This window comes from Geotrypetes seraphini, chromosome 12 (genome assembly GCF_902459505.1).
Source record: "Geotrypetes seraphini chromosome 12, aGeoSer1.1, whole genome shotgun sequence".
In the NCBI taxonomy this organism is placed as follows: domain Eukaryota; kingdom Metazoa; phylum Chordata; class Amphibia; order Gymnophiona; family Dermophiidae; genus Geotrypetes; species Geotrypetes seraphini.
This window is the reverse complement of record NC_047095.1, coordinates 78,611,334-78,638,759: the sequence shown is the minus strand read 5'-3', so window position 1 is coordinate 78,638,759 and position 27,426 is coordinate 78,611,334. Positions and strand designations below refer to the sequence as shown.

General features: G+C 44.2%; 1 protein-coding gene across 1 annotated transcript in view; it reads left to right on the top strand.

The window, feature by feature from the left end:
- The first annotated feature begins 1,018 nt into the window (after positions 1 to 1,018).
- PIF1 (PIF1 5'-to-3' DNA helicase) overlaps positions 1,019 to 27,426 on the top strand; it is a 179,096-nt gene continuing 152,688 nt past the window's right edge. The window contains 5 exon segments of the mRNA XM_033916027.1: positions 1,019 to 1,651; positions 8,859 to 8,991; positions 9,871 to 9,996; positions 10,518 to 10,671; positions 26,614 to 26,728. Of these exon segments, the coding sequence (XP_033771918.1) occupies positions 1,148 to 1,651; positions 8,859 to 8,991; positions 9,871 to 9,996; positions 10,518 to 10,671; positions 26,614 to 26,728 (1,032 nt within the window). The 5' untranslated portion in view covers positions 1,019 to 1,147.

The window sequence follows — 27,426 nt, the reverse complement described above, 5'->3', positions numbered from 1 at the left end:
AGATGAGTTGCAATAATCCAGTCTAGAGAGGATGGTGGATTGAACAAGGATGGCGAAATGAGATTGATGAAAGCAGGATCTCACTTTCCTCAGCATATGAAGGCTAAAGAAGCATTTTTTCACCAAGGAGTTGAGGTGGTCATTGAAGGAAAGAGAAGAGTCTATGATGATGCCCAGGACTTTGCTTGAAAACTCATGCAGTTAACGTTTCTCCCAACCCCATCGATTTCATCTTGCTCAACAGCCTACGGTGAGGGACGCTATCGAAAGCTTTACTGAAGTCTAGGTACACTACGTCATTTTCCCCGGAACCGAGGTCAGACTCACCGGTCTGTAATTCCCCGGGTCACCTCTTGATCCCTTTTTAAAGATGGGCGTAACATTGGCTATCTTCCAATCCTCTGGGATCACTCCTGTTTTCAGGGATAGATTGCAAACTTGTAGTAGTTCCGCTATTTCCTCCTTTAGTTCTTTCAGTACCCTAGGATGGATTCCGTCTGGGCCTGGCGATTTGTCATTTTTTTATTTTTCTAACTGCCTACGTATGTCTTCAAGGCTTACTTCCATGGATGTAATTTATTTGTTTGGTCTCCTTTGAAGATTTGCTCAGGTTCTGGCCAAGGAGAGAGAAAGAATGACAGACAGAAAGAAATACAGACAGACAGTAGCCAAGAAGAGAGAGAGAAAGAAAGAAAGACAGACAGACAGACAGAAAGAAAGACAGGGGGCCAGGGAGAGACACAGACAGAAAGAATGACAGACAGACAGACAGACAGAGTCCAAGGAGAGAGAGACAAAGAAAAAAACCCCCAGACAGACTACTCTAGCACCTGTTAATGTAAGGGGCTTAAACACTAGTTAATAAGATATTGTAGGGGCTGAATATTAATAGATGTCCCGTTTTGATGAAAAAATAAATGGTCCTGTTATTTCAGCAGAGCCTGCGCAAGTTGAAGCTCCGCCCTCTTTCAGTTCACATGCCTCAAGCCCCCCCCCCCCTTGGGATCTTGTAGCCTCCCCTCACAGCTTAGTGCTTTGCGGATTCGTGCGAATCGAAAGATCGCCTCCGTCCTTTCGCGAGCCCGTGACGTCATTTCCGTCCGTTACAAAGAAGTGGCTTCCAGAGGCTAGTTCAGCTAGAGAAGCGATGCTGCGGGACCTCGAGTGCAGCGTCACCGTGGAGCGCCTGAGCGCCACTGGCCGTTCCCCCAAGCGCAGGCTCCTTCGAAAGGCCTCCCTGAGCCTGGGCAGGAACGAGTTCCAGCAGCTGGTGCTGAGAGTCAGCGACGGCAAAGCGCCCCTGAGCTTCGTCCTGGGCCAGATCCGGCTCTTCACGCGCTTCCTCCGCGAGGGCAAAAGCTCCATTCAGCTCGTGCCCGAGAACGTGCAGTTGCTGCTCTCCAACTGCCCCCCGGACCAGCTGAAGACGTTCATGAAGACGCTGCTCATCAAGCACAAAGCCGCCCAGAACACGCTGCAGCCCGTGACGGAGCGCGCGCGCCTGCTCTCGTGCCTGCCGCGAGCCTTCGAGATGGTCAGTCCGCTGCAGATGAAGGACGTGCAGCAAGCGAACGAGCAGCCAAGCCCGGCTCTCTCGGAGACCCCTACCAGGGCGAAGCGAGCAAGAGCCAAGCCGGCTGCAAACGGCCTTGTAAGAAACTGATTTCAGCCTTGGCGTCCCTTAGAGGGGGACACGGGGAAAACAACCATCTGCTCCCATCCGCACAAGCCTCCAATAGTGTAAAAAGAAACAATATTCTGCACAATAGTGTGTGGCGCAGTGGTTAATGCTACATTCTCAGCACCCGGGGTTTGTGCTACTTGTGACCCTGAGCAAGTCACTTAATCCCCCATTGCCCCAGGATAGATTGAGCTACCGGGACAGACAGGGAAAAATGCTTGAGTACCTGAATAAATTAAACCGTTCTGAGCTCCCTTGAGAGAACGCTATAGAAAATTGAATAAATAAGAGTTCTGGCTGCAGGAAGAGATATTCAACTGGCAGGGCTACATTTATCAACACAGCTACAATACTTTACCCTAAAGCAAAATAAATTAGACATTTTTTTCTACCTTTGTCTGGTTTTTGTTTTCCTCTTCTTGTCATTCTCTTACTTCCATTCACTGTCTGCTTTCTCTCTGCCTCTTCCATATGGCATCTGCTCTGTTTCTATGCCTCTACCAGAAACTGTCTGCCTCTCCCTCCCCCCCATTGGTCTGGCACCCATTTTCTTCCCTCCACTCTCACCATGGATGGGCATTTTTGTCTTCCTTTCCATTTTTCACCCCCCTGCTCCCTGTGGATTTTAGCATTTCTCTCCTTTCCTCCCATCAGATCTGGTATCTGCCTCGTTTCTCCCCCTTTTCTTTTCTGCGCTTCTCAATTTGTTTTCTACCTCTTGTCTATTTTCTTACCTACCAGTCCTCAATTTCCCTTTCATTGTGTCTACCTACTGCATGCCACCTCTTTCCCTCATCCCTTCCAGTATCTCACTAACTGTATCCTTTCCCCCCCGTCCAGCACGTGCCCTTTTTTTCTTTATCCCCTCCTTCCATCCAGTATGTGCTCCCCTCCCTACTTCCATCCAGCATCTGTTCTCCTCTCTCCCCTCCCTATTTGCATCCAGTATCTGTTCTCCCCTCCCTATTTCCATCAAGCGTATGCTCCCCTTTCCTTCCCATTTCCCTCCATAAGAACATAAGCATCGCCTCTGCCGAGTCAGACCATAGGTCCATCATGCTCCCGCGGTGGCTCCCCCAGGTCAATGACCTGTAAGTGATCTCTAGTGTCTATTCCTCTCTTCACTTCCATCCAGCATCTGTTTCCCCTCTCTCCCCATTTCCCTTCAGCATCTGTTCCTTTCTTCTCTTCCCTTCCCTTCAGCATCACCGAACCTCTTCTCGTTGGGCAATCCCTTCCCATCACCTTTGCGGACACTTCAAAATTGGTTTTCTCTCCAAGTGGCCCGGACAGCACAGCCTTCTCACAAGTCATGTGTGACAGCCCTGAAACTTCTCTGATGCAACTTCTTGTTTCTGCTTGGATGGCTCACATCAGAGGAGAAGTTTCGGGGCTGTCGCGTGCTACTTGTGATAAGGCTGTGGTGTCCGGGCCGCTCGGAGAGAGAAAACTGAAAAGTGCAAGCAAAGGTAAGGGGAAAGAGATGCCTGGACTATGGTGATCAGGAAGGAGGGTGCTGCTGGACCATGTGATTGTGAGGAAGGCTGCTTAAAGGGAGGGGTGGGAAGGGAGGCAATGCGCAACAAGATATTTTACAGCGGGGACAAGGCCATTCACCACTCCATGGGGCGGTGAGTGGCCTTGTTCCTGTACCTGCGGAAACCTGTCTTTTTCGCCCTGTTCCTGCGGGTTACCTGCTGCTAGCCACGGGTAACAGTCACTGTGCCATTCTCTAATAGTAATCCAAAAAGATGGATAAGCAGGCATTTCCAGAAGATTAGCAGTCGAGGACTGAGGGTGTGTGTAAAGGTTTAGGAGGGCGCTCAGGCACACATACAGATTGTAGGGCAGTGTCTCAAACTCTTTTAGGTCTGGCACACTAAATGGAGCAAATGTTTTTCATGGCACATTATAATTTAAATTTTAAAATTGCAAAACCAACAAAAAAATTTGAGAGATTTATTTAAAGTTCTTTAAGCTATGTATGGGTAATTGTAACAACGGTGAAACTAAAGTAGATAGAATAGAATTGCTAATCAATGCAAGGGATATGCTTGTTTTTTTAGTGCAAATTAACTCAAAACATAGCTCGATAATGACAAGCAAACATCCATTTCATCATCCACCATCTGCAGTCTTTCTCTTTTTTAAAATTTAATTTGTCAGAGCTGAAAATCCAAGTTCACAAAGATAAAATTTGAATGGTAACAAAGCCTTGATTGCTTTGTTGCTCAAGTTTGGATAACTACTGCATAAAAAAAAAATTATGTGCTGTTAGTTTTCAAGGACCAATCACGTCAAAGATTAATGCTTGTCTGGACAGTTGTATCTTTACGCACACAGACACACAACATTGTACATGACATGCATATCATCTGTTCTACTGTATACTTATAAAGGGAATTTTTAAAAATAAAACAAAATTCTAGATTCTCTCGTGCTTGGAATCTCTTCGGGGTATACCACTGTGCCTTGGCAAACAGTTTGAGAGATGCACGCGACTTCAGGTTCGGGCTGCTTGAACAAATTAAATTAAAACGCTCCACGAAGGTGAAGGGAAGAGATGCACGGACCGCATGAGGGGTACTGTTATGTTATAACATTAATTATTGTTTCCAGAACCATGAATAATAAAATCTATAAACTGATTGATGGCAGAACCATGAAAATGGAGGAATGCACACTATAAAAGCTTGATGTTCTGTCCAGCCATAAGCTTCAGAGACTGGAGTTTTTGAACTGGGAAATAGGGGACCATCTACACCATTGGCCTTCATTAATTTTTTAAGCTGAGGCCATTTTGGATTCTAATGATCTGAATATCTTCCCATGCGGGGTGGAGAGAGGGAAGGGGGTGGAAAGGAACAGATGCTGAAGGGAAATGGGGAACAGAGAGTGGGGAGAAGACGCTGAAGGGAAATGGGGAACAGAGAGTGGGGAGAATTTGCTGGAAGGGAAGAAGACAGATGCCAGACCAATGGGGGGGGGGGTTGGTTGGAGGGAGAGGCAGAGTAACAGAGCAAATTGAAGAGGCAGAGAGATAAATGAGATGTACAGTGTCTGCATCTACGAGACAAACTTGGTTCTTTTTGTTACATAGAGCATTTTGGACCCCAGTTAGATCACAAAAGTTGGATAGCTCTAAGTCTAATAGATGCTGGCATTGTAATCTGGAAGCAGGGATTCTAGATCATTTCATATACTTTTGTCCCTGTATCATGGCCTTTTGGAAATCAATTTGGTCTCAAGTTAATTGTTTATTAGAAAACCATGTAGCTCTACCATATGATACAATTCTATTTGGGACGTCAATGAGAATAAAAAGTCAAATTTCATCAAGCAATAATAAACTTTTATTAATAATGACAAGAGTTGCTATTCAACATATCACCAGAAATTGGAAAAATTACACTAGACTTAATTACACCTGGTGGAATTCGTTGTGCTATATATACAAAATGGAAATAACAATTGCCATACAAAAAGGGAATTATAATAATTTTTAACAGATTTGGGGGCCATTGATAACATATTGTAATGATTAGACACCTTTTTATACTGAAAGTATAATTATAATAATGGGAGGGGGGTGATATATAGTTATATTATAGATTTAATCAATATTCATGAATATAACACATGATATTTTTGGTTACAGTATTTGTGGAAAGGGTGGGTGGGGGAGGGGGTTAATTTATGTATTTAAGATGATAATAGATTTTCAAGTGAGGTGTATGATTTAATGATGTAATATTGTACACTTGATGTAAGATGAAAAAATGAATAAAGAATTGGGGGAAAAAAAGGAAGAAGTAGAGAGAAGGCAGACAGTGGATGGAAGGAATTGAATGAGGAGAAGATGAGGAAAGCAGAAACCAGACAACAAAGGTAGATAAAAAATTATATTTTTCTCTTTACTTTAGGATAAAATAGTATATTAGTAGTGTTGATAAAAATTTATATCTTATACCTCAAGGGAATTTAATTATCCAAAGTGATATGCTTAAATATGTTCTACTAACTCACTTTGTTATTCAAAACAATATCATATCAATCAATCAAGTAACTGAAGTATAGAGTGCGTTATGCCGTACCCCTCCTGAAGAAGCCAGTTGGCGAAACCTGGGTAGGGGGGTCGGCAATTGTAATGAATGCAGTCACTTGAATAAAAAGGAACCCGGAGCAGCTATATCGATTACCCACTCCATTCAAAGCTAAGTTGGTTTTGTTTTACCATCTTTGTGCAGTTATTTAGCTGTTGTATGGAGGGTGAGACTGTGAACAACGATGATGGTCTCTTAAACAGCTGCTCCGTGAATTTTTCACTGAGACCTCAGCTGTGGGTCTGAGTGTTCACTAAATAACTTCAGTTACTTGATTGATTGATATGATATTGTTTTGAATAACAAAGTGAGTTAGTAGAACACAGATAAAAATTTATAAACAAAGCCCTGCCAGCTGAATATCTTTCTCTAGTTCAGCAGCCAGAACTTTGATTTTATAAAATGACAATTGTACAGAATATTGTTTCTTTTTATACTTTAAGAAAATAAGTTCAGTATAAAACTTCAAGGCTTGCGTGGATGGGATCAGATGGTCTGTGGGAATGGGAACCGAGCTCATGTGAATGGGGTCTGAGCTTGCGGAGATGGAGATGGGAACACATATTTCCCCTTTCATTCTCAGATGTACACCATCCGGCCCCAGGGCAGGATTAATTCTTTGAGGGCTCCTAGGCACACAAGTACACTGGGCCCCCCTGGCCCTGACCCACCCCGCCCATGTTCCACCCCCATTTATCTTGTTTTCTTATTTACTTCTTTATTTCCACTTGTATTTCTCTTTTTTTAATTCAAAACAAACAAAGATTAGTATATCAGTGCACAGTTTTTCTTCTATGCAACCCCCAAACATCTCTGAACAAATCCCCCTTCCTTCCCTTCCCACCTACTTACCCAGGAATTTAACTCTGAACCCTTTCCATGCATATATAAAAGTGTTCAAATATTTGTAAAGCAGTAATACTATCTGAAATATCAGTCTATATTAATAACAAAGTTTACAACACCTTAGAGAATGATATGGTGACAAAATTCATCACCGTTCCCGTCCCTGCGGGAAACCATCTTCATGTCATTCTTTAAGGAGAGAGGGAAGAATCAGAGTATAATTGGGCACAACCACTGACCCACAAGCTTTGCTTTGAAGAATGCTGGTGTAGAAGGACCGAGGTTGAAATAGACACTAGAAAATGACATGGGATTATTTCCCGCGGTTATCCGCGGGGACGGGAACGGTGATGAATTTTGTCACCGTGTCATTCTCTACAACACCTCAACTGCCTCACTCTACATCAACCAACTGTAACCCATATGTATGTATAAACAACCAAATCTGTAACTCCTCTAGCATGTTCCACTCCATGTATGTTAACTTGCAACGAAACAACAAGGCAAGCAGTCCACCAAAGAATCCAACGTGAAACAAAAGAAGATTGGCAGAAAATAAGGAGATTCAAATCAGATTAATTCAAGGTGCTCCCAAGAACCATGCCTGATGCATTTCACCAAACAAGGCTAGTCAACGCTAACAAAAACCCATGTCTTTCATACAAACAGAACACATAAAACACCTTCGCCTAGTATGGAATATGTAATCACAAACTAACCTCTCCCCCTTTTACAAAACTATACTATGGTTTTTAGCCACAGCCAGCGCTAAAAAAATGCTCTACAGTTTTGTGAAAGGAGGGATAAAATAGAAATACGTAGACAAAGGTTAAATAAAACCACCAAGAAGCTGGACTCTGCATACAATGCAACACCACAGAAACAGCAATGCATATCCCCTAGAGCAAAAAAATAAATAAATAGAAATTTTTTTTCTACCTTTGTCTTCTCTGGTTTCTGCTCTCCTCATCTTGTCACTCTCTTCCTTTCATCTTCTATTCTTCTGTGCCACTTCCAGAAACTGTATGCCTCCCCCTTCCATCTTTCCCTTCCCCCTCATTGGTTTGGCATCTATCTTCCATTCCCTCCTCCAATGGTCTGGCATTTCTCTCTTCTTCCCTTCCCTCACTCACACCCCCAAGGTCTGGCATTTTACTCTCTCCTTTCCCTTCCTCCCACTTCTATCAGCATCAGCCCCCTTTCTTTCCCTCCAACCCAATTCTATCCAGTATCCTTCCCTCTTTCCCTGCACACCAATTCCATCAGCCCCCTTTCTTTCCCTCCAACCCAATTCCATCCAGTATCCTTTCCCTGCATCCCCAATTCAAAAAGCATCTGCCCTCTTTCTTTTCCTTTAACCCATTTCCATCCAGTATCCTTCCCCTGCACACCAATTCAATCAGCATCTGCCCCTTTCTCTCCTTTCATATCACCCTGTCCCCTTTCTCTCCCTCCACCCTTCTAGGTCAGAGAGGGGGGCCCGCTGAAGAAACAGGGCTCGGGTGTTTGTTTTTTTTTTCCTTTGGCAATGCGGGCCCCCCGGGAAAGATCAGCAGTGCTGCCCCCCCCCCCTCCCGGGAGATTGACAACACTGCTCTTCCCCGGCATCGCAATCAACCAACCAGAATAAGTGACTTTGGAGGGGGTGGACCGGTAGATGCAAGATGTTGCTGCAAGGTCCTGCGATGAGTGCGTCTGCTGGCTCTACTCAGGGAAGAAGTAAATGACGTCGGAGGAGTTGGACTGGCAGACGTGGTCATCACGAGACCTTGCAGCAGCTCCTTGCATCTGCCGGACCACCTCCTCCGAAGTCACTTATTCTGGTTGGTTGATGTTGATGCCGGGGGAGGGCAGTGTTGTCAATCTCCCGGGAGGGGGGAGGCAGCACTGCTGATCTTTCCCGGGGGGCCCGCATTGCCAAGGAAAAAAACCCCCACCCGATTCCTGTTTCATCGGGCCCTCCTGACAACTTCGGCATGTGCCTATTGGGCCTATTCATTAATCCGGCCCTGTCCGGCCCCCTCACTTTGCCTACCTTTAATTTAGCTAGTTCCTCACAAACACAACCCACATGTCAGCATTGAATAAGAAGGAAACTTTTAATGTTTTTGCTGTGCATTATAATGAGGGTGCTAATTTCAGGGAAACTTCAAGCAAGTGCCATCAGGTGTATGAGTTTTTTTTTCTGTGGATATTTTGTATATTTATTTTATTTATTTTCATTTTAGTTTGTTGATGTGAAATCCTTGAAGAAACCTACTCTGTTGTCAATGCCCTCACGTGCAAAGCTCTCTGCAGAGCAGTCCCTGGTCCTCAATGCTGTGTTGGAAGGAAAGAATGTGTTTTTTACCGGCAGTGCTGGTAAGAGCTGGTGTCTTGGGGGTCTGGTATCGGAACTCATGCTGGAAGCAGCATCCTAGTGTGTAATCAAAGCAGAAACATTGACTGCTTCTTCAGGAATCGTGGTCCAAGTGTTCAGTTGTATGAGCAGCAGGAAAGACTACATTTTTCATTTCAGAAAATAATTTTGTTAAATGGTAATAAAATGACAAGGCATTGTCTCTAGTTATGCCGTCTGTGGACAGTCAGGATCTAAGCAAAGTATTGGAAACATTGTTGGCCAGGAGATGACTGAAGCCACTTGTGTGTGTCATATCTGTTGAAAGCAGATCAAGACGGAACTTAATTTTTTTATTTATTATTTATTCAAATTTACAATTTTACAAGCATAAATCTTGACAATGAAAATTGTGTTTAGTCTGTAGGATGGATAAAAAGTGTTTTTTTTTTTTTTTTAAGTACAATACTTACTAACTAGATGGATTGAGTTAAAAATTTTTTTTTTTTAAAAGTACTTACTAACTGCCTGATTGCAGACTTCAGTGTTTCAGAGGGAGTTGTGATCCTTGCCTCTCAACCAGAGTTATCACTGACATTGCTGAATCTGACAACTGCATGGATCCAGATTTAGGTAAAAGTAGCTGCCTAGGGCACTATATTTTGAAGATGCTAAAGAGGTGCTTGCTTATCTGTGCTTTAGAGACATATGCTTCAGAGCGGTGTTGCTCTGATGTTCTGATCTCTACCGCTGCTTTTTCCAGTTTGGTCTGTGGATGAGAGAGGGAGTATCCATGAATAGTTTCTAGGTTATCTCCTCTACTTCATAAATCACATTATGTTTGGGAGCTTGTTGGACCTAAAAAAGGATTTGAATTAAAGGCTGTGACCTTCATTTTAAAGGAACTGGGAAATCCTATCTGCTGAAAAAGATTGTAGGATCTCTGCCACCTGAGAGTACTTATGCCACTGCTAGTACCGGAGTAGCTGCCTGCCACATTGGGGGAACCACACTTCATGCCTTTGCAGGTGAGAATAAAATGTTGGAAGTGGCTTGTTTTGGTTTTGAAAAAAGGTTCAGGGGAGAGATGAGGGTGAGTTGGGGGTGCTCTGCAGAAAGAGACGTAATGAAACATGTTGGAGAACACTGGCTGAATCCTATAAGACTTTATGGGGTTTAGTGGGTTTGGCATATCTTTCTGCCAGTGCTTGAAATGGTAAACTTGATGTATTGCTGAAGATTAGTCTGTTTGACTACACTATTATGTACCTAATGATAACTAGCAAATTTTTTATGACTTCATATTAGGTTCTGGGTATTGTGCAGTGTAGAGAATAGCAGGTGACGGTAATATGTGTAACAGATACATTTCAAATTAAGGTTGGATGGACACAGTGCTGATGTTATGGGATAGATTAGGTGGAAAGCTGATTTTAATCAGGGTGGTTTTAAGGCAGCTTGCTAATTGCTCTAATTCAGTGACAGATTCCTGTTGGGCAATGTGTTAATGGCTGTATTTGTTTTTTATGTTTTTGGTTTTGTGTTTAAGGCATTGGTTCTGGAAAAGCCCCATTGAACCAGTGCATTGATTTAGCAAACAGACCTGGAGTGCGTCAGCATTGGATTTACTGTCAACACCTTGTCATTGATGAAATCTCCATGGTGGAAGGGGACTATTTTGATAAACTGGAATCAGTTGCCAGGTAAGTAATGAAAAACTGTAACCCTTGACCTCACAAAGATTGATGTTGGTCCTTGCATGGCAACAAGTGGGTAGCAAGGCTTAAGACACACTTATCTGGGTCGAAGGTGGCAGTGGGTATAGAGACTGGATGCCGGAGTTCAGTAGGATAGTGATATGGTTAGAGCAGGGAGAATATGCATAAGCTAAATTTGCATACACTGTCTCATCATATGCAAATCTATCTCATGCTCATTCATCGTGGATAGCTTGAAAACCAGACTGGTGTGGTATCTCGTGAGGACTGGGTTGAGAACTAGTGCCTTAGGACTCTTCAGAGCATTTGCTTGTAACATCTTCATAGTCCGTTTAATATTATACCAAGGGTGCTTAACATCTTAGTTGTGATCTTGAACAGTAGGAGGATCTGATACTGTTGTCATTCCATTCGCTTTTATTGTAGATTATATATTTCTTATAGCTGGTTAAGTTGAAAGGAAGTCCAAAGATAGATGGATTACAAAATATACTTTGGCTTTTTTCCTTCAAATACTTCTTAAATTATATTTTTAGGTTACTTAGTATGAGAAGCTCAAGTCCTTGGTATTGGATCACAGTTGTGATTTAAAATATTCCTCTGGCCACAGAAATTTTTATACAGCTGCCAAAACAGGAGCAATCTTTTTATTTTTATTTTTTATTTTTTGCATTATGCTATCTATTTTCAGTGAATTGGAGCTACATGGATCAGGAACTCTTTAATGATCTCATGAGCTTTAACACCCCAAGACAAGTGTAAGAATTCCTGCATTACCTGTCTCAAACTCACCAAGAGGCATGCAGTACTGAGAAGAAGCCGACTGCAGCCTGGAGGAAGGGATGGGGCTAGGAGCTTAGGGTGTTGCAACCTGGAAAGGCAACTAGAGGAGATGGGGTAAGATCATTAAAAAAATCCATTCTGTGTCAGCCACCAGGAGGCTGTTTCATGCATACACCACCCTTTCCATTAAGAGGTATTTCCGTAAATTACTCAAGAATTAATTCCCTTTCATCATCATTTGCCACCTCATTTAATAATAATAATAACAGTTTATATACTGCAATACCGTTAAGTTCTATGCAGTTTACAATAGATTAAGCGAGGTACAAATTGATTGAATTTAAGAGGGGGAAAGAGGAGAGTTAATAGGACCGGAAATGCGTTGTTGAGGAGAAAGAGATTAATAGGACAGAGGAATCACTATGGAGGAGAAAGAAGATGAGTGGGTCAGTTGTCTAGATACTTTAGGAGCAGTTGAGTTTTTAGACGTTTTCTGAATTCCTCATAAGTAGTGGGCGAAAGCAGTTGATCTAGGTCTTTACCCCACAATGCTGCTTGATGTGAAAGAAGGTTTTCATGGTGTTTTTCAGTTTACAACCTCTAACTGGGGTAGAAACGAAGTAGGAATGAGAGCTTCTCTTGTGTCTGTTGGCAGAGAAGGAGAAAAGGTCAATTATGTATTTAGGGGCAAGTCCGTTTAGCGCTTTAAAGCAGAAGCAGGCAAATTTAAACTTTATGCGTGCTTCCATCGGAAGCCAATGTAACTGCCGGTAGTAGGGTGATACATGATCAAATTTCTTTAGTCCGAAGATTAATCTGACCGCTGCATTTTTCATTAGTTGTACACATTGCATATTTTTTTGGGAAATGGCTAAGTAGGCGATGTTACAGTAGTCAAGTTGACTTAGTACGAGGGATTGGAAATAAGCTTTAATGGACGTATCGAAATAAGCTTTAATGGATCTGAGTTTCCAGAGAGTGAAGAAACCCTTTCTGATTAAGGAGTCCACCTGGTCTTTAATGGTTAGGCATTGTTCTAGAGTTACGCCTAGTATCTTTATGGTGGGCTGGATGGGGTGGTTAAGTTCATTGATGCATAGAGGTGTTTTGGTGTCAAACGGATGTGGTGAAGCAATGAAAAATTTTGTTTTTTCTGAATTAAGTTTGAGCTTGAAGTTTGTCATCCATTGCTCTACCATGTTTATGGCTTCTGAAGCCTTGGGAATAGTTTCCGAGATAGTCAGCAAATGGGATTATAATTGTGAAGTCATCTGCATAACTGAATAGTTTTATCCCCAGCTGAGTTAATTGCAAGCTCAGTGAGGACATGTAGACGTTAAATAGCAATGAAGACAATGGTGACCCTTGTGGCACACCGGATGGATTGCTCCAGGTATCGGAAAGCTCATAATTAAAGCGTACCTGATAGGTGCGGGATGTAAGGAAGCCACAAAACCAGTTCAGCACCTCGTCTTTGATACCAATGGTGTCTAGGCATTTTAGCATTTTCCTATGGTCTACCAGGTCAAAGGCTGAACTCGTAGGTTGTCTAAAATAGTTGCAATTACTGTCTCCGTACTGAATAAAGGTCTGAAACCGGATTGGGTTTCGTGTAGAAGAGAGAACTGATTAAGATAGTCCATCAGTTGGGTATAGAGACATAGAAAGATGACGGCAGAAAAAGGGCCAAGGCCCATCAAGTCTGCCCACTCTATAGACCCTCCCCTTAAGATTAGCCAATGTTTTACCCTGACCCACATAGGGATCCCACATGGGCGTCCCATTTATTCTTAAAATCTGGCACGCTGCTGGCCTCGATTACCTGTACTGGAAGCTTGTTCCATTGATCAATCACTCGCTCCGTGAAGAAATACTTCCTGGTGTCGCCGTGAAATTTTCCGCCCTTGAGTTTGAGCGGGTGCCCCCTTGTGGTTGAGGGGCCTCTGAGAAGGAAAATGTTATCTTCCACTTCTATACGTCCGGTGACGTATTTAAACGTCTCAATCATGTCTCCCCTCTCCCTGCGTTCCTCGAGAGTGTAGAGCTGCAAATTGTTTAGTCTTGCTTTGTACGAGAGACCTTTAAGCCCTGAGACCATTCTGGTGGCCATCCTTTGGACCGACTCGACCCTCTGCACGTCTTTGTGGTAATGTGGCTTCCAGAATTGCACGCAGTATTCCAGATGAGGTCTCACCATGGTCCTGTACAATGGCATTATGACAGCAGGCTTTCTGCTGACGAAACTTCTACGGATGCAACCCAGCATCTGCCTTGCCCTTGAGGAAGCCTTCTCCACCTGATTGGCAGATTTCATGTCTGCACTAATGATTACTCCTAAATCTCGTTCCGCTGAAGTCCTGGTCAAGGTCTCCCCGTTCAAGGTATAAGTTCTGCACGGGTTTCTGTTACCTAGGTGCATGACCTTACACTTTCCAGCATTGAAGCCCAGCTGCCAGGTTGAGGACCAGCATTCCAATGTACGCAGGTCCTGCGCCATACTATCTTGTAAATTGCCCTCGCTTACCATATTACATAGTTTGGCGTCGTCGTCGAATAATGTTACTTTACCTTGAAGCCCTTGAGTCAGATCTCCTATGAATATGTTGAAGAGGAGCGGACCCAAGACCGAGCCCTGCGGCACCCCGCTGGTCACCTCCGATGTCTCAGAGAAAGTACCGTTAATCATCACCCTCTGAAGTCTGCCACTCAGCCAATCATTGACCCATGCCGTCAGAGTCTCTCCTAACCCCATCGATTTCATCTTGTTTAACAGTCTGCGGTGTGGGACGCTGTCAGAAGCTTTACTGAAGTCTAGGTACACTATGTCCAGTGAATCTCCTTCGTCCAGTCTTTTTGTTACCCAGTCAAAGAAGCTGATGAGGTTTGATTGGCAGGACCTACCCTTGGTGAATCCATGTTGATTGGGGTCCCGTAGATTCCCTTCGTCCAAGACCGTGTCCAATTGGCGTTTGATCAGTGTTTCCATGAGTTTGCATACTATCGATGTCAGACTCACCGGTCTGTAATTTGCAGCCTCTGTCCTACAACCCTTTTTGTGTAGAGGAACGACGTTAGCTGTTTTCCAGTCCAAGGGGACTGTCCCTGTACTCAGTGAGAGATTGAAGAGCACGGCTAACGGTTCTGCCAGGACATCACCTAACTCCCTGAGCACTCTGGGGTGCAGATTGTCTGGTCCCATGGCTTTGTCCACCTTGAGTTTTGTTAGCTCAAAGTAAACCTCGCTGGGTGTGAACTTAAAATTCCAAAACGGGTCTTTTGTGTTTGACTGTGGCTTCAATTGAGGGCCGGACCCTAGCGCCTCGCAGGTGAAGACCGAGCAGAAGTATTCATTTAGTAGTTCGGCCTTTTCAGGATCCGATTCTGCGTAATTCCCGTCCGTTTTTTTCAGGCGTACTATCCTGTCTGTGTTTTTTTTCCTGTCACTGATATACCGGAAGAAGGATTTGTCCCCTTTCTTAATGTTCGCTAGAGTTTCTTCCACTCGAAGTTTGGCCTCCCTGACTGCCGTTTTGACCTCTGTGGACTTGATCCTGTGTAGCAGTTGATCTTCGCTTTTCCCCGTGCGTTTGAAGGAAACAAATGCGTTTTTCTTCTCCTTAACGAGACGTGAGATCTCTGCGGTGAACCACTGGGGTTTGTATTTTCTTCGCCGTTTATGTGATGATTTTATGTAACGGCCGGTTGCCTCGTGTATGACAGATTTCAGGGATGACCACATATCCTCCACATTCCCTGTCTCAGTTTGGTCCTGGAGCGCCTGATGGACGAAAACTCCCATGCGTGCAAAGTCTGTTCCTCGGAAGTTGAGTACCTTTGTTTTAGTGTTTGATCTATGGAAACCTTTCCTCAGGTGGAACCATACCATGTTATGATCGCTGGAGGCTAGCTTATCTCCCACGAAGACTTCTGAGACGCTTTCCCCATTGGTGAGTACTAGGTGAAGGATCGTTTGGGCCCTAGTGGGCTCCATTACCATTTGATTTATGTACTAGTCCCTCCATAATTTTTACAATAAACGGAATGGATGCTACCGGTCTGTAGTTGGTTATTAGGGCTGAGGGTTCTTTGCGATTTTTTAGAATTGGGGTTATTATTATGTGACCGTTATTAGAGAGTAACTTCCCATTTTTTAAGTTGTGGGCCAGGTATTGTAGCAGCGATAGTTTGAATTGTAATGGTGCCGCTTTCATAATTTCTGGGGGGCATGAGTCCAGAACGCAATAAGTTTTAGAGTATTTGTTGTATAGTTTAGTGTAATCACTCCATTTTAGGTCTTGAAAGGAGCTCCAGATCATGTGTGCTGGTATGTCATTTCCTTGGGTGTTAGTTATTTGATGATCATTAGGGTCGTTTGTTGAGCAGTGGTTTCTAAGGTTTTTAATTTTTGAATCGAAGTGCAGCGCTAAGTTATTCGCAGAGGGTAACTTAGTGTTATGTATGGGTATGGTGTATCGAGTGGTGTCGAATAAATTTGTGACCAGGTTGAATAGCTCTTTTGTATTGATTCCTTGCGAATCATTGCAAGATGAGTTAATTTTAGTGGAGTAGAATGCTTTACGTTTGTCTTTTATCATTTGTTTGTATATTTTTATAATAGCTCTCCATTTGTTACGGTCTGCTGTTTCTCCTGTTTTTTTAAGGTTCTTTCCAATCATCTGGATAGTTGTTTCGTTTTTAGAAGTTCGATGTCGAGGGGGCGTGGTTTCGCAGCGTATGAAGATGGCTGGGTAGATGATTAGCTCTGTTGTGACAGGCAACTTTTATTAAGATTTGGCAGTTAAAACTCATGTAAAGCGAGTGAAAAGCAAGATTTCAGTGAGGAAATGGCTTCGGGTAAACAAAGTAAAAACAATTCGGTGAATTCAGGGGCGGGAAGTAAAAAAAGAACAAAAATGGATTCGGTATCCCCGACATGAATGAGCTGCAGAAAATTAAAGAAATAGTAAGCGATAACGGTAAAAATATAAAAGAAGTAAAAGAGGAAATAGAGAGTTTGACAAATAGAATGCAGGCAGTTGACTTCAAAATCGAGCAGTTAGAAAAGCGCGCTGAAAAATCTGAGGCAGAAGCGCTGGTCTGTAAAAAATATCACAGAGAAATAGAGGCATTAAAAAAAGACCTTGAAGATTTGTCAAACCGTGAACGAAGGAATAATTTGCGTCTGATTGGGATACCTGAGGGGATTGAACAGAATGATCCCATAAAATTTGTGACTAACTTTATCCCAAAGATATTACCGTTTAAAAGTTATTTTCCTTTAGAAGTAGAAAGAGCACAGAGCAGCCAGAAGGGTCCTCGTCCACTAATTTTCAAGCTGCTAAGACATCAGCAGGTGGTAGAAATTATAAAGCTGGCTAAAAATAACAAGGATCTTAAATGTCAGGACTCTAAGATCTTTATAGTACCTGATTTTGCAAAAGCTACTGCCTACAGAAGAAAACAGCTTTTGGACTTAAGACCTAAACTGAGAGCATTGGGGGCAAGATATGGATTGATATACCCTGCCATTATGAGGGTAACTTATGAGAATAAAACTTATAATTTTGAAGAAGCAGTCAAATTAAAGGAGTTTTTAGATCAATATGATTTACCTATGGATTCATGAAAGTATATAGATACTGTAATTAATACATATTGAGTTTGGTTTTGCTTATGTTTTATTCTGGTGAAACCTGAAGATATTTCATAAAAGAAAAAAAAAATTAGAAAATGAGAATAATACTTTTTAGCAAAAATTGCTGTAGTTAAGGTTTGAAAAGGATCAACATTTCAAATAGGATCAGAGGAGCAATTAAGTGTGAGGTTTAATGCAATGTTAGGTTGGATTGTCAGTGGTATGAAAGAAAACAAGATATTTGATTGATAACTATATTATAAAGAGGCAATAAGAACTTTAATGAGATAAATAAAAATAGAAGAAAAGAAGATTTTGACAAAGTGGAAAGTGTGATGGAACCTGATGTGAAGTGAAGAGACTATGAGGATCGCTTATAAGATATGGCTGGATTCTTACTTGGATTTATAATTCACATCTGAGCTAGAGAGTTGCACGGGGACAGAAATCCCACCCGTCCCCGCCAAAGTCCAACCCGTCCCCACCCGTCCCCGCGAGGAATCCCTCCGTCCCCACCCGTCCCCGCGAGGAATCCCCTCCGTCCCCACCCGTCCCCGCGAGGAATCCCCTACGTCCCCGCCTGTCCCTATAAACTACAGAAATAGTTATTTCATTTAATTATGCTACTGAATTAAAGGCTCTGGTAGAAACCCATTTAAAAATAAGCAAAAAGACTTTATTAATTTGGAAATATTAATTGGGAAGAATACATACTTTGTAAACGGGTTTCTACCAGAGCCTCTAATGTTTATAAATTTTTATCAACACAACTAATATACTACTTTATCCTTAAGCAAAAAAAAAAAATAATAATAATTTTTTTCCTACCTTTATTGCCTGGTTTCTGCTTTCTTCATGTTCTCATTCAATTCCTTCCATCCACTGCCTCTCTTCTCTCTGTGTCTTCCATTTGCTCTGTTACTGTGCCTCTCCCTTTCTCCCCCCTCCCAAATTGGTCTGTCACCCATCTTTTTCCCTCCGCTCCCCCCATAGTCTGGCACCTCTGTCTTCTTCCCTGCCAGCGTCTTCTTCCCATTCCCTCTTCCCCATTTCCTTTCAGTGTCCTTCTCCCCCACCATCTTTCCCATGTCCTGTCAGGCAGCATCCTTCTCCCCTCTCTGCCTTCCCCATGTCCTTTCAGCGGCCTTCTCCCCCTCTGCCTTCCCCATGTCCTTTCAGCGGCCTTCTCCCCCCTCTGTCTTCCCCATGTCCTTTCAGCGGCCTTCTCCCCCCCTGTTTTCCCCCATGTCCTTTCAGTGGCATTCTCCACCCCTTTGTCTTCCCCAGTGCTTTCAGGGTCCTTCCCCCCCCCTTTCTCCCGTTTACCCCATGTCCTTTCAGCGTTCTTTTCCACCCCTTTGTCTTCCCCAGTACTTTCAGCGGCCTTATCCCCCCTTAAGCGTCTTTTCTTCTCCACTCCACCTTTCCTCCCTCCCTGCCTCCACCTTTGTGGCGCTTTTGCACCCGACCGACAACAGAACAGGCCCGGTCGGACAAATCTCCCTGTCCTGTAGCCGCGAATCTAAATTACCTTCTTACAGCAGCTGGAGTAGTGAAGCTGCTGTAAGAGGTAATTTAGATTCGCGGCTACAGGGCAGGGAGATTTGTCGGCCGGGCCTGTTGTCGGTCGATCGGGGGATCTGACCGGCTGTGCACATTCTCCGGGGCGGTCCGCCCCCTCCCCCTTCTTTCGTACGCCATTGCCTTCTTCCTACCTGCCCTGCCGCACACAGCCGACCGGAAGTCTTCCTGATGTCAGCGCTGACGTCGGAGGAAGGGAGGGCTTTGCTTAAGCCCTCCCTCCGACGTCAGCGCTGACATCGAGAAGATTTCCGTTCGGATGTGTGCTGCGACAGGGCAGGTAAGGAGAAGGAGACTACCCTCGCGGCTCGACCAACCCCGCTGCGATCCAACCCCGCAGGAACCCCGCGACCCTCGGAGGCGTCCCCACGGGATCCCCGCGACCCTAGGGGGCGTCCCCACGGGATCCCCGTGACCCAAAGGGGGAACCCGCGGGTCCCGCGGGATTCCCGTCATCCCCGTTCCCGTGCAGCTCTCTAATCTGAGCGTGACTAAGATAACAGGTTGATGATACAAAAATGCTACATTTGAGATGTGTGGGAACTCAGAATATAATAAGATGGAAAATATAATGAATCTTGATGTAAAGTGTTGAGACTGTGAGGATCGCTTATAGGATAAGGCTTGATCCTTACTTAGATTTATAATTCACATCTGAGTTTGACTGATATAAAAGGCTGATGAAGCATAAGTGCTCCATTAAAGATATGTGGACAATCAGACTGTAGTAAGAAACTTGATGTGAAGTGCTGGGATTGTGAGGATCGCTTTTGTGAAATGGCTTGATCCTTACTTTGATTGTTGATTCACATCTGAGTGTGACAGAAACAGCAGGATGATGATGCATAAGTGTTCCAATCGAGATGTGTGGGAACTCAGACTGTAATAAGATGAAAAATTTTATGAAACTTAATGAGAGTTGCTGGAACTGTGAGGATTGCTTGTGTGATATGGCTTGATCCTTATTTTGATTTATAATTCACATCTAAGAGTGAATAAAATGAGATAGATGATATATAGATATTCCATTGACGATGTGTGGAATTTGCAGTTTTTGTTTTTTTTTGTGAGAAGAAATCGAAAATGGATCTCAAAGGATAAGAAGAACTTCTGTTAGACTTTGTTTGGATAAAATTGGAAGAAGATGAAGAATTTGAAATAGGAAAATGCAATGGAATATGATGTGAAATGATAGGACTGTGAGATTTACGTATATGATATGATTGATTTTAACTTGATTTATAGATTAATTCGAATGGTTAAAAAAAAATAAAAATGTATTAATCTTAGGTGGATATAAATATAAGAAATAGGTTTCTGAGGTAATGGATATAATATAGTGTGGAAGGATGTTTGGTAGTTTGAATGAATGGAAAAGTTTATATAAAGGGATTGTATTAAATATGGTTATATAGGGTATTGAAGAATGGATTGATTGTAGGAGTGTTTGGAGTTGATTATTTTGTAAGAATTAGAGAGAGGGGAGAATGAGTATGATGTTGCCTGTGGGGAGTTTTTCTTTTACTCAGTCAGTATGTGCGTTTCGAAGTTTTCATTCATGATAGGGGTGGGGAGGGAAGGAGATGGGAATATGGAAGGGATGGGGAAGGTTGGGAGGGAGGGTAAATTTGTATATTGGTTTAAGGGTAAAGAAAAAGTTTATATTTTATGTTTGAGATGGATATATTTGTATATTATATTTCATTTATATGATGGGTTTTAAAATTTTTTCTTTGAACGTAAACGGCCTCAATCATCCAATAAAAAGGAAAAAGGTATTGTCATATATTAAGCAACAAAATATAGATATTTGTTTTCTGCAAGAGACACATTTGTCTGGGATAAAGTCTATGAAGCTGTCAGGTAATTGGATAAAACAATGTTTATCCCAGGACAAGCAGGCAGCTATTCTTGACTGATGGGTGACGGCACCGACGGAGCCCCGGTACGGACAATTTTAGAGTGATTGCACTCTAAGAACTTTTTAGAAAGTTCTAGCTCGGCCGCACCGCGCACGCGCGAGTGCCTTCCCGCCCGACAGAGGCGCGCGGTCCCTCAGTTTCTTAGTTTCCGTGGAGCTAAGAAGACGCGTTTTCAACGGCTGTTGAAATTTTTCCTAACTTGCCTTCCCGCTCGCGTAAACGTTTGGCTTAATTTGCCTTTTTTCTTTCTTTTATTTTGTTAAAAAAAAAAAAAAATCTTTCATTTTTTTCTTCAATTTTCGGTTTTCCCCAGCGGGGCCTTCTGCCACCATCGAAGCCTCGGCCTTCGATTTGGCGGAAGCCGTTTTTCCTTTCATGCCCCCTCAACCGGGTTTTAAAAAGTGCCAGCGGTGTGCTAGGCCTATATCTCTCACGGACCCACACAACTGGTGTTTACAGTGTTTGGGTCCTGAGCATCAGGCCTCTTCTTGCACCCGCTGTGCTACTTTGAAAAAACGAACATTAAAAAATCGCTTAATTCAACAGCGATTGTTGTTCGGTGCCGAGATGTCCGACCCCGTTCCTTCGACTCCGGCTTCGGCACCGATTCAGTCGGCACCCTCGTCTTCGACGCCGCGTGATTCCACACCGGCATCCCAACAGTCAGGTAAGCCGGCTAAGAAGCCTTCCCCGCTGGAACGTCTTCCGGCCTCGAGTGCAGTGAGCCCAATCCTGCCGCCGGTTCGACGCCAGCGGAAGCGCTCCGCCCCTATAGAGGTGAGTCCCTCGACATCGGGCTCCTCATCTCCGGGGCGTCGAGCGGCACCGCAGGTACCGCAGAAGAAAAAAGCGGTACCGGTGCCATCCCTCGATGACCGCATTACGGCCATCCTTCAGGTGCAGCTTAAGGAACAATTAGAACGACTCCTTCCTGCTATCATGACACCGAACCTTCCGGTGCCAGTTCGCACCGAGCCATCGGTACCGGTTGTTGAACAACCTGTGTCGGTACCGATTGTGGAACCCGTATTAACCGCTTCCACTGTTTCGGTACCGCTTCACCTAACCTCATCGGTATCGATGCCAGTCCTTGCACCGGAGCCGAGAGCTCACCATCAATCGGTGCAGACTTCGGCACCGGTGCGTCCGATAACTTCTCCGGACACGGTATCGATGAGGTCGGGTAAGTCGATGCGCAAAACCCGACACATGCAAACGTCGACACCTGAGTCTCGGGACCATTCTTCCCATGTAAGGGACCCTGATCTGTGGGGAGACTCAGAGGAACCCTTTCTTTCTGAAGGAGAATGTTCCTCAGAGGAGGAGGATTCGGCTGTCCCTGACCCATCCTCCAAACAGGCCACTTCCTCTTTCTCTAGTTTTTTGAAAGAGATGTGTGAGTCCTTGTCCATTCCTTTGGAGGCTGAATCCAAAAAGTCTAAAGCTTTTTTGGATGCCCTTGATTTTGATCAGCCTCCAAAGGAATTTTTGAAACTTCCCCTTCATGACATCCTGAGGGAAACTTTCTATAAGAATTTAGAGACTCCTTTAACTGTCCCAGGGGCCCCACGTAAACTGGATTCTCTATATAAGGTAATTCCCATTCCTGGGTTCGACAAACCTCAACTACCACATGAATCCTTATTTGTCGAATCCACCCTTAAAAAGACTTCAGGAGCCAGTGTATATGCATCTGTCCCTCCTGGCAGAGAAGGAAGGGCCATGGATAAATTTGGTAAGAGGCTCTACCAAAATGCTATGTTAGCTAATAGGGCTAGTAATTATGCTTTTCATTTTTCTTTTTATTTAAAGCATCTCCTTACCACCATGGCTTCTTTCGAGAAATATCTTCCTTCACGAAAGCATTCCGCTTTTCACACATGCTTGTCGTCTCTTCTCCAATTGCGTAAGTTTATGGTGAGATCCATATATGACACTTTTGAACTTACATCCAGAGCGACAGCAATGTCAGTAGCTATGCGTCGTTTGGCCTGGCTTCGGGTATCCGAGCTTGATGTTAACCATCAAGATCGGTTAGCCAATGCCCCATGTCTAGGGGATGAGCTCTTTGGGGATTCCATGGACTCAACCACACAAAAGCTCTCTGCTCATGAGACGCGCTGGGATACCCTGCTCAAGAATAAAAAGAAGCCTCCTCCGCCAAGACCATACAGGCAGCAATCGGCCTATCAACGCCGTTTCACAGCCCGTCCATTGCCTACCACTGCTCAACAACCTAGGCGTCAGAGGCAACAGCAACGTCAGCCTCCCAGACAACAGCAACAGCAACAAGCTGTAAAACAACCTCCTCAGCAAAAGTCACAGCCCTTTTGACTTCATTCTCCGCAGTATAGCCAGTATCCCTATTCCTGCTCTCCTGCCTCAACCAATAGGAGGTCGACTTTCTCTGTTCCTCAGCCGGTGGGAAGTAATCACTTCGGACCAATGGGTCCTCAACATCATCCGCCACGGCTACTCTCTCAACTTTCAGACTCTCCCTCCTCAAAGCCTGCCAAAAGAGTCTGCTTTGAACAGTCCTCAATCAGCCCTCCTTATTCAGGAGGTCCAATCCCTCCTCCTTCTGAACGCTATAGAGGAAGTTCCTCTAGATCAAAAGGGGCAGGGATTCTACTCCCGTTACTTTCTAGTTCCCAAAAAGACAGGAGATCTCAGACCCATCCTGGATCTTCGCGATCTCAACATTCATCTAGTAAAAGAAAAATTCAAGATGCTTTCTTTAGCCATCCTTTATCCCCTTCTAAATCAAAACGACTGGCTATGCTCCCTCGATCTCAAAGAGGCTTACACTCACATACCGATCAATGTAACCTCAAGACCATATCTCCGATTCATGATCAATCATTGTCATTACCAGTACAAGGTGCTGCCCTTCGGTCTTGCCTCATCTCCAAGGGTATTCACCAAATGTCTCATTGTGGTGGCGGCTTTTCTACGCTCTCACCACCTGCATGTATTTCCTTACCTGGACGATTGGTTGATCAAAGACACTTCTGCCCAAGCGGTCCTTCTGGCCACCAACCAAACCATCCAGTTTCTACAACTTCTGGGATTCGAGATCAATCTACCCAAATCCCATATCATTCCCACTCAGAGACTTCAATTCATTGGAGCGATCCTAGATACACTCCTCATGAGAGCTTTCCTGCCATCCAATCGTCTTCAGACCCTTCAGTCTCTATGTCACCAGGTACTTCCTCTGCCGTCCATCTCAGCAAGGCAAATGATGGTGCTCTTGGGACACATGGCATCCACAGTTCATGTCACACCTCATGCCCGTCTTCACCTGCGCACTCCTCAATGGACCCTTGCGACCCAGTGGTCCCAAGCGTCGGACCCTTGCTCACGACACATATCTGTGACATCATCTCTTCGTCAGTCTCTGCAATGGTGGTTGGTATCCTCAAATCTATCCAGAGGTCTTCTGTTCCATCAGCCTCCTCATCAACTAGTCATCACCACCGACGCCTCTCTGTATGCATGGGGAGCTCACTTGAACGAGTTCCAGACTCAAGGTCTTTGGTCAGCCCAGGAGAGGAAACATCAAATCAATTTCCTGGAGCTCAGAGCGATGTTTTACGCCCTCAAGGCCTTCCAACACCTTCTCTTTCCTCAGGTCCTTCTGTTGTGCACAGACAATCAGGTTGCGATGTACTACATCAACAAACAGGGTGGGACAGGCTCTCGCCTTTTATGCCAGGAAGCCCAGAAGATCTGGACTTGGGCCATAGATCATCATCTCTTCCTGAAAGCTATATACATTCAAGGGAAACAGAATTCCTTAGCGGACAAACTCAGCAGAATTCTCCAACCTCACGAGTGGACACTCGATCCCGTAACTCTGCACTCTATCTTCAATCAATGGGGCACTCCTCAGATAGACCTCTTTGCAGCTCCTCACAATCATCAGCTGCCCCTATTCTGCTCCAGACTTTACTCTCCACACCGTCTAACAGCAGATGCTTTTCTCCTCGACTGGTCGAATCTGTTCCTGTACGCCTTCCCTCCTCTGCCTCTCATGTTGAGAACCTTGTTCAAGCTCAAGAGGGAACGAGCCACCATGATTCTGATTGCTCCGAGGTGGCCCAGGCAACATTGGTTCTCCCTTCTACTTCAACTCAGTTCCAGGGAACCTTTTCTTCTTCCTCTGTTTCCTTCTCTGCTTACGCAACAGCAGGGAACCCTTCTGCATCCCAACCTCCAGTCTCTACACCTGATGGCTTGGTATCTCTCGGGCTGAATTCGACTGATACTCTTTTGTCTCAGCCCGTTCGTTCCATTCTGGATGCCTCCAGGAAACCAGCCACTCTACAATGTTACCATCAAAAGTGGACAAGATTTTCTTCCTGGTGTCTTCTTCATCATCTTGATCCCACTTCCCTAGCAGTGGAGACGTTGTTGGATTATCTTCTTTCTTTGTCTGATTCTGGCCTGAAGTCCTCTTCCATCAGGGTCCACCTCAGTGCCATTGCAGCTTTTCATGAGCCAGTCCATGGAAAACTTCTTTCAGCTCATCCCCTGGTATCCAGGTTCATGCGTGGGCTTTTCAATGTGAAACCACCTCTTAAAGCCCCTCCGGTTATCTGGGATCTCAATGTGGTTCTTTCAGCTTTAATGAAGCCTCCATTTGAACCTTTAGCTACTTCTCCTTTCAAATTTCTCACTTGGAAGGTACTTTTCCTTATTGCTCTTACCTCTGCCAGGAGAGTCAGTGAGCTTCATGCACTGGTTGCAGATCCACCTTTTACGGTCTTTCATCATGACAAGGTGGTTTTACGTACACATCCAAAGTTTCTCCCCAAGGTTGTCTCGGAATTTCATCTCAACCAATCCATTGTTCTACCGGTTTTCTTTCCCAAACCTCATTCCCATTCTGGGGAACAAGCTCTGCATACTTTGGATTGTAAAAGGGCTCTTGCTTACTATCTGGAGCGTACGAAACCCCACAGATCAGTTCCCCAACTTTTTCTGTCCTTTGATCCGAACAAATTGGGACGCCCTGTTTCTAAACGCACGTTGTCTAATTGGCTAGCAGCGTGCATTTCTTTCTGTTATGCTCAGACCGGACTGACACTGGAAGGTTCTGTCACGGCCCATCGAGTCAGAGCAATGGCAGCATCTGTAGCTTTCCTCCGTTCCACTCCTATTGAGGAAATCTGCAAAGCTGCTACTTGGTCCTCAGTTCACACTTTTACATCTCATTATTGTCTGGATACATTCTCCAGAAGGGATGGTCACTTCGGCCAATCTGTATTACAAAATTTGTTTTCTTAATGGCCAACCTTCCCTCCATCCCTCTTTTTGTTAGCTTAGAGGTCACCCATCAGTCAAGAATAGCTGCCTGCTTGTCCTGGGATAAAGCACAGTTACTTACCGTAACAGGTGTTATCCAGGGACAGCAGGCAGATATTCTTGCGTCCCACCCACCTCCCCGGGTTGGCTTCTTAGCTGGCTTATACTAACTGAGGGACCGCGCGCCTCTGTCGGGCGGGAAGGCACTTGCGCGTGCGCGGTGCGGCCGAGCTAGAACTTTCTAAAAAGTTCTTAGAGTGCAATCACTCTAAAATTGTCCGTACCGGGGCTCCGTCGGTGCCGTCACCCATCAGTCAAGAATATCTGCCTGCTGTCCCTGGATAACACCTGTTACGGTAAGTAACTGTGCTTTATATACACCAGCGATAAAAAAGAAGGCAGGAGTAGCAATATTGATTAATTAAAAATGTCCAGCAACATTTAATATGGTTAAGGCAGATCCTCAAGGTTCACAATCTGCATCCTTACCGCTTTGTTGAAGAAATACTGGCTGGAACTAGTCTGAGTATGATACTTGTGATGTCACAGCTGATTAGTGCTCAGTCTGCAACTGATGGTAGGTGTGCAAATGCCCATTGGTCTGGAGGAACTCAAGGATAGAACATTAGCAGATAAGAACTAATTTCCATTTTTGATACTATATATATTTATCTCTGTTTATTACTGTATTTGCAGAGCTGTTCGGAGGAGAGATGATCCATTTGGAGGCATTCATTTAATAATATGTGGAGATTTCCTGCAGCTTCCTCCCGTTATGAAAGCTGATGAAGAAACAAAGTTCTGCTTTCAGGTGAGAATTTTGTTTGAATCTCATTCCTAAGGAGGCATGACACCTTTCTTGCCTCATGTTCTCTACTCAGCCTTACATGTTAAAAGTAATTTTAACACATTTATACAGTGAAACAGTGAATTTTGCATCAACAAGCAGGACTAAGTCTTTATCACACAGAGGGTGATAGATACATGGAACGCGCTACCAGAGGATGTGATAAACAGGAGCACGCTACAGGGGTTCAAAGAAGCTTTGGATAGGTACTTGGAAGACAAAGGGATTGAGGGGTACAGATAAGAGTAGAGGTAGATTATAGGGATGAGTTTAGAGGTAAGTTACAAAATTAATCATGGACCACTGTTCAGGCACTAGGCCTGATGGGCCGCCACGGGAGCGGACCGCTGAGCAAGATGGACCTCTGGTCTGACTCAGTGGGGGCAACTTCTTATGTTCTTATATCTGAGTTCTGGGAAAGAACTGATGTTACAGGTCAGGATTTTAATATAAAGTTGTGACATGTGTGGCCCTTCCCATGTAAAGCAGTGTCAACTTCTAAGTGTTGGTTTTTCCTTTCAGGTAAATGGATGTAAAACTAAGCTCTCCTGTGTATTTATCCCCCAACGTTTTTTTAATTGACTTTTATTTTATGCTGTGTTGAGTAAGTTGAGCTTTTGGGCTCGTCCAAAAGACAGACAGACTTACACACTTACACGCAC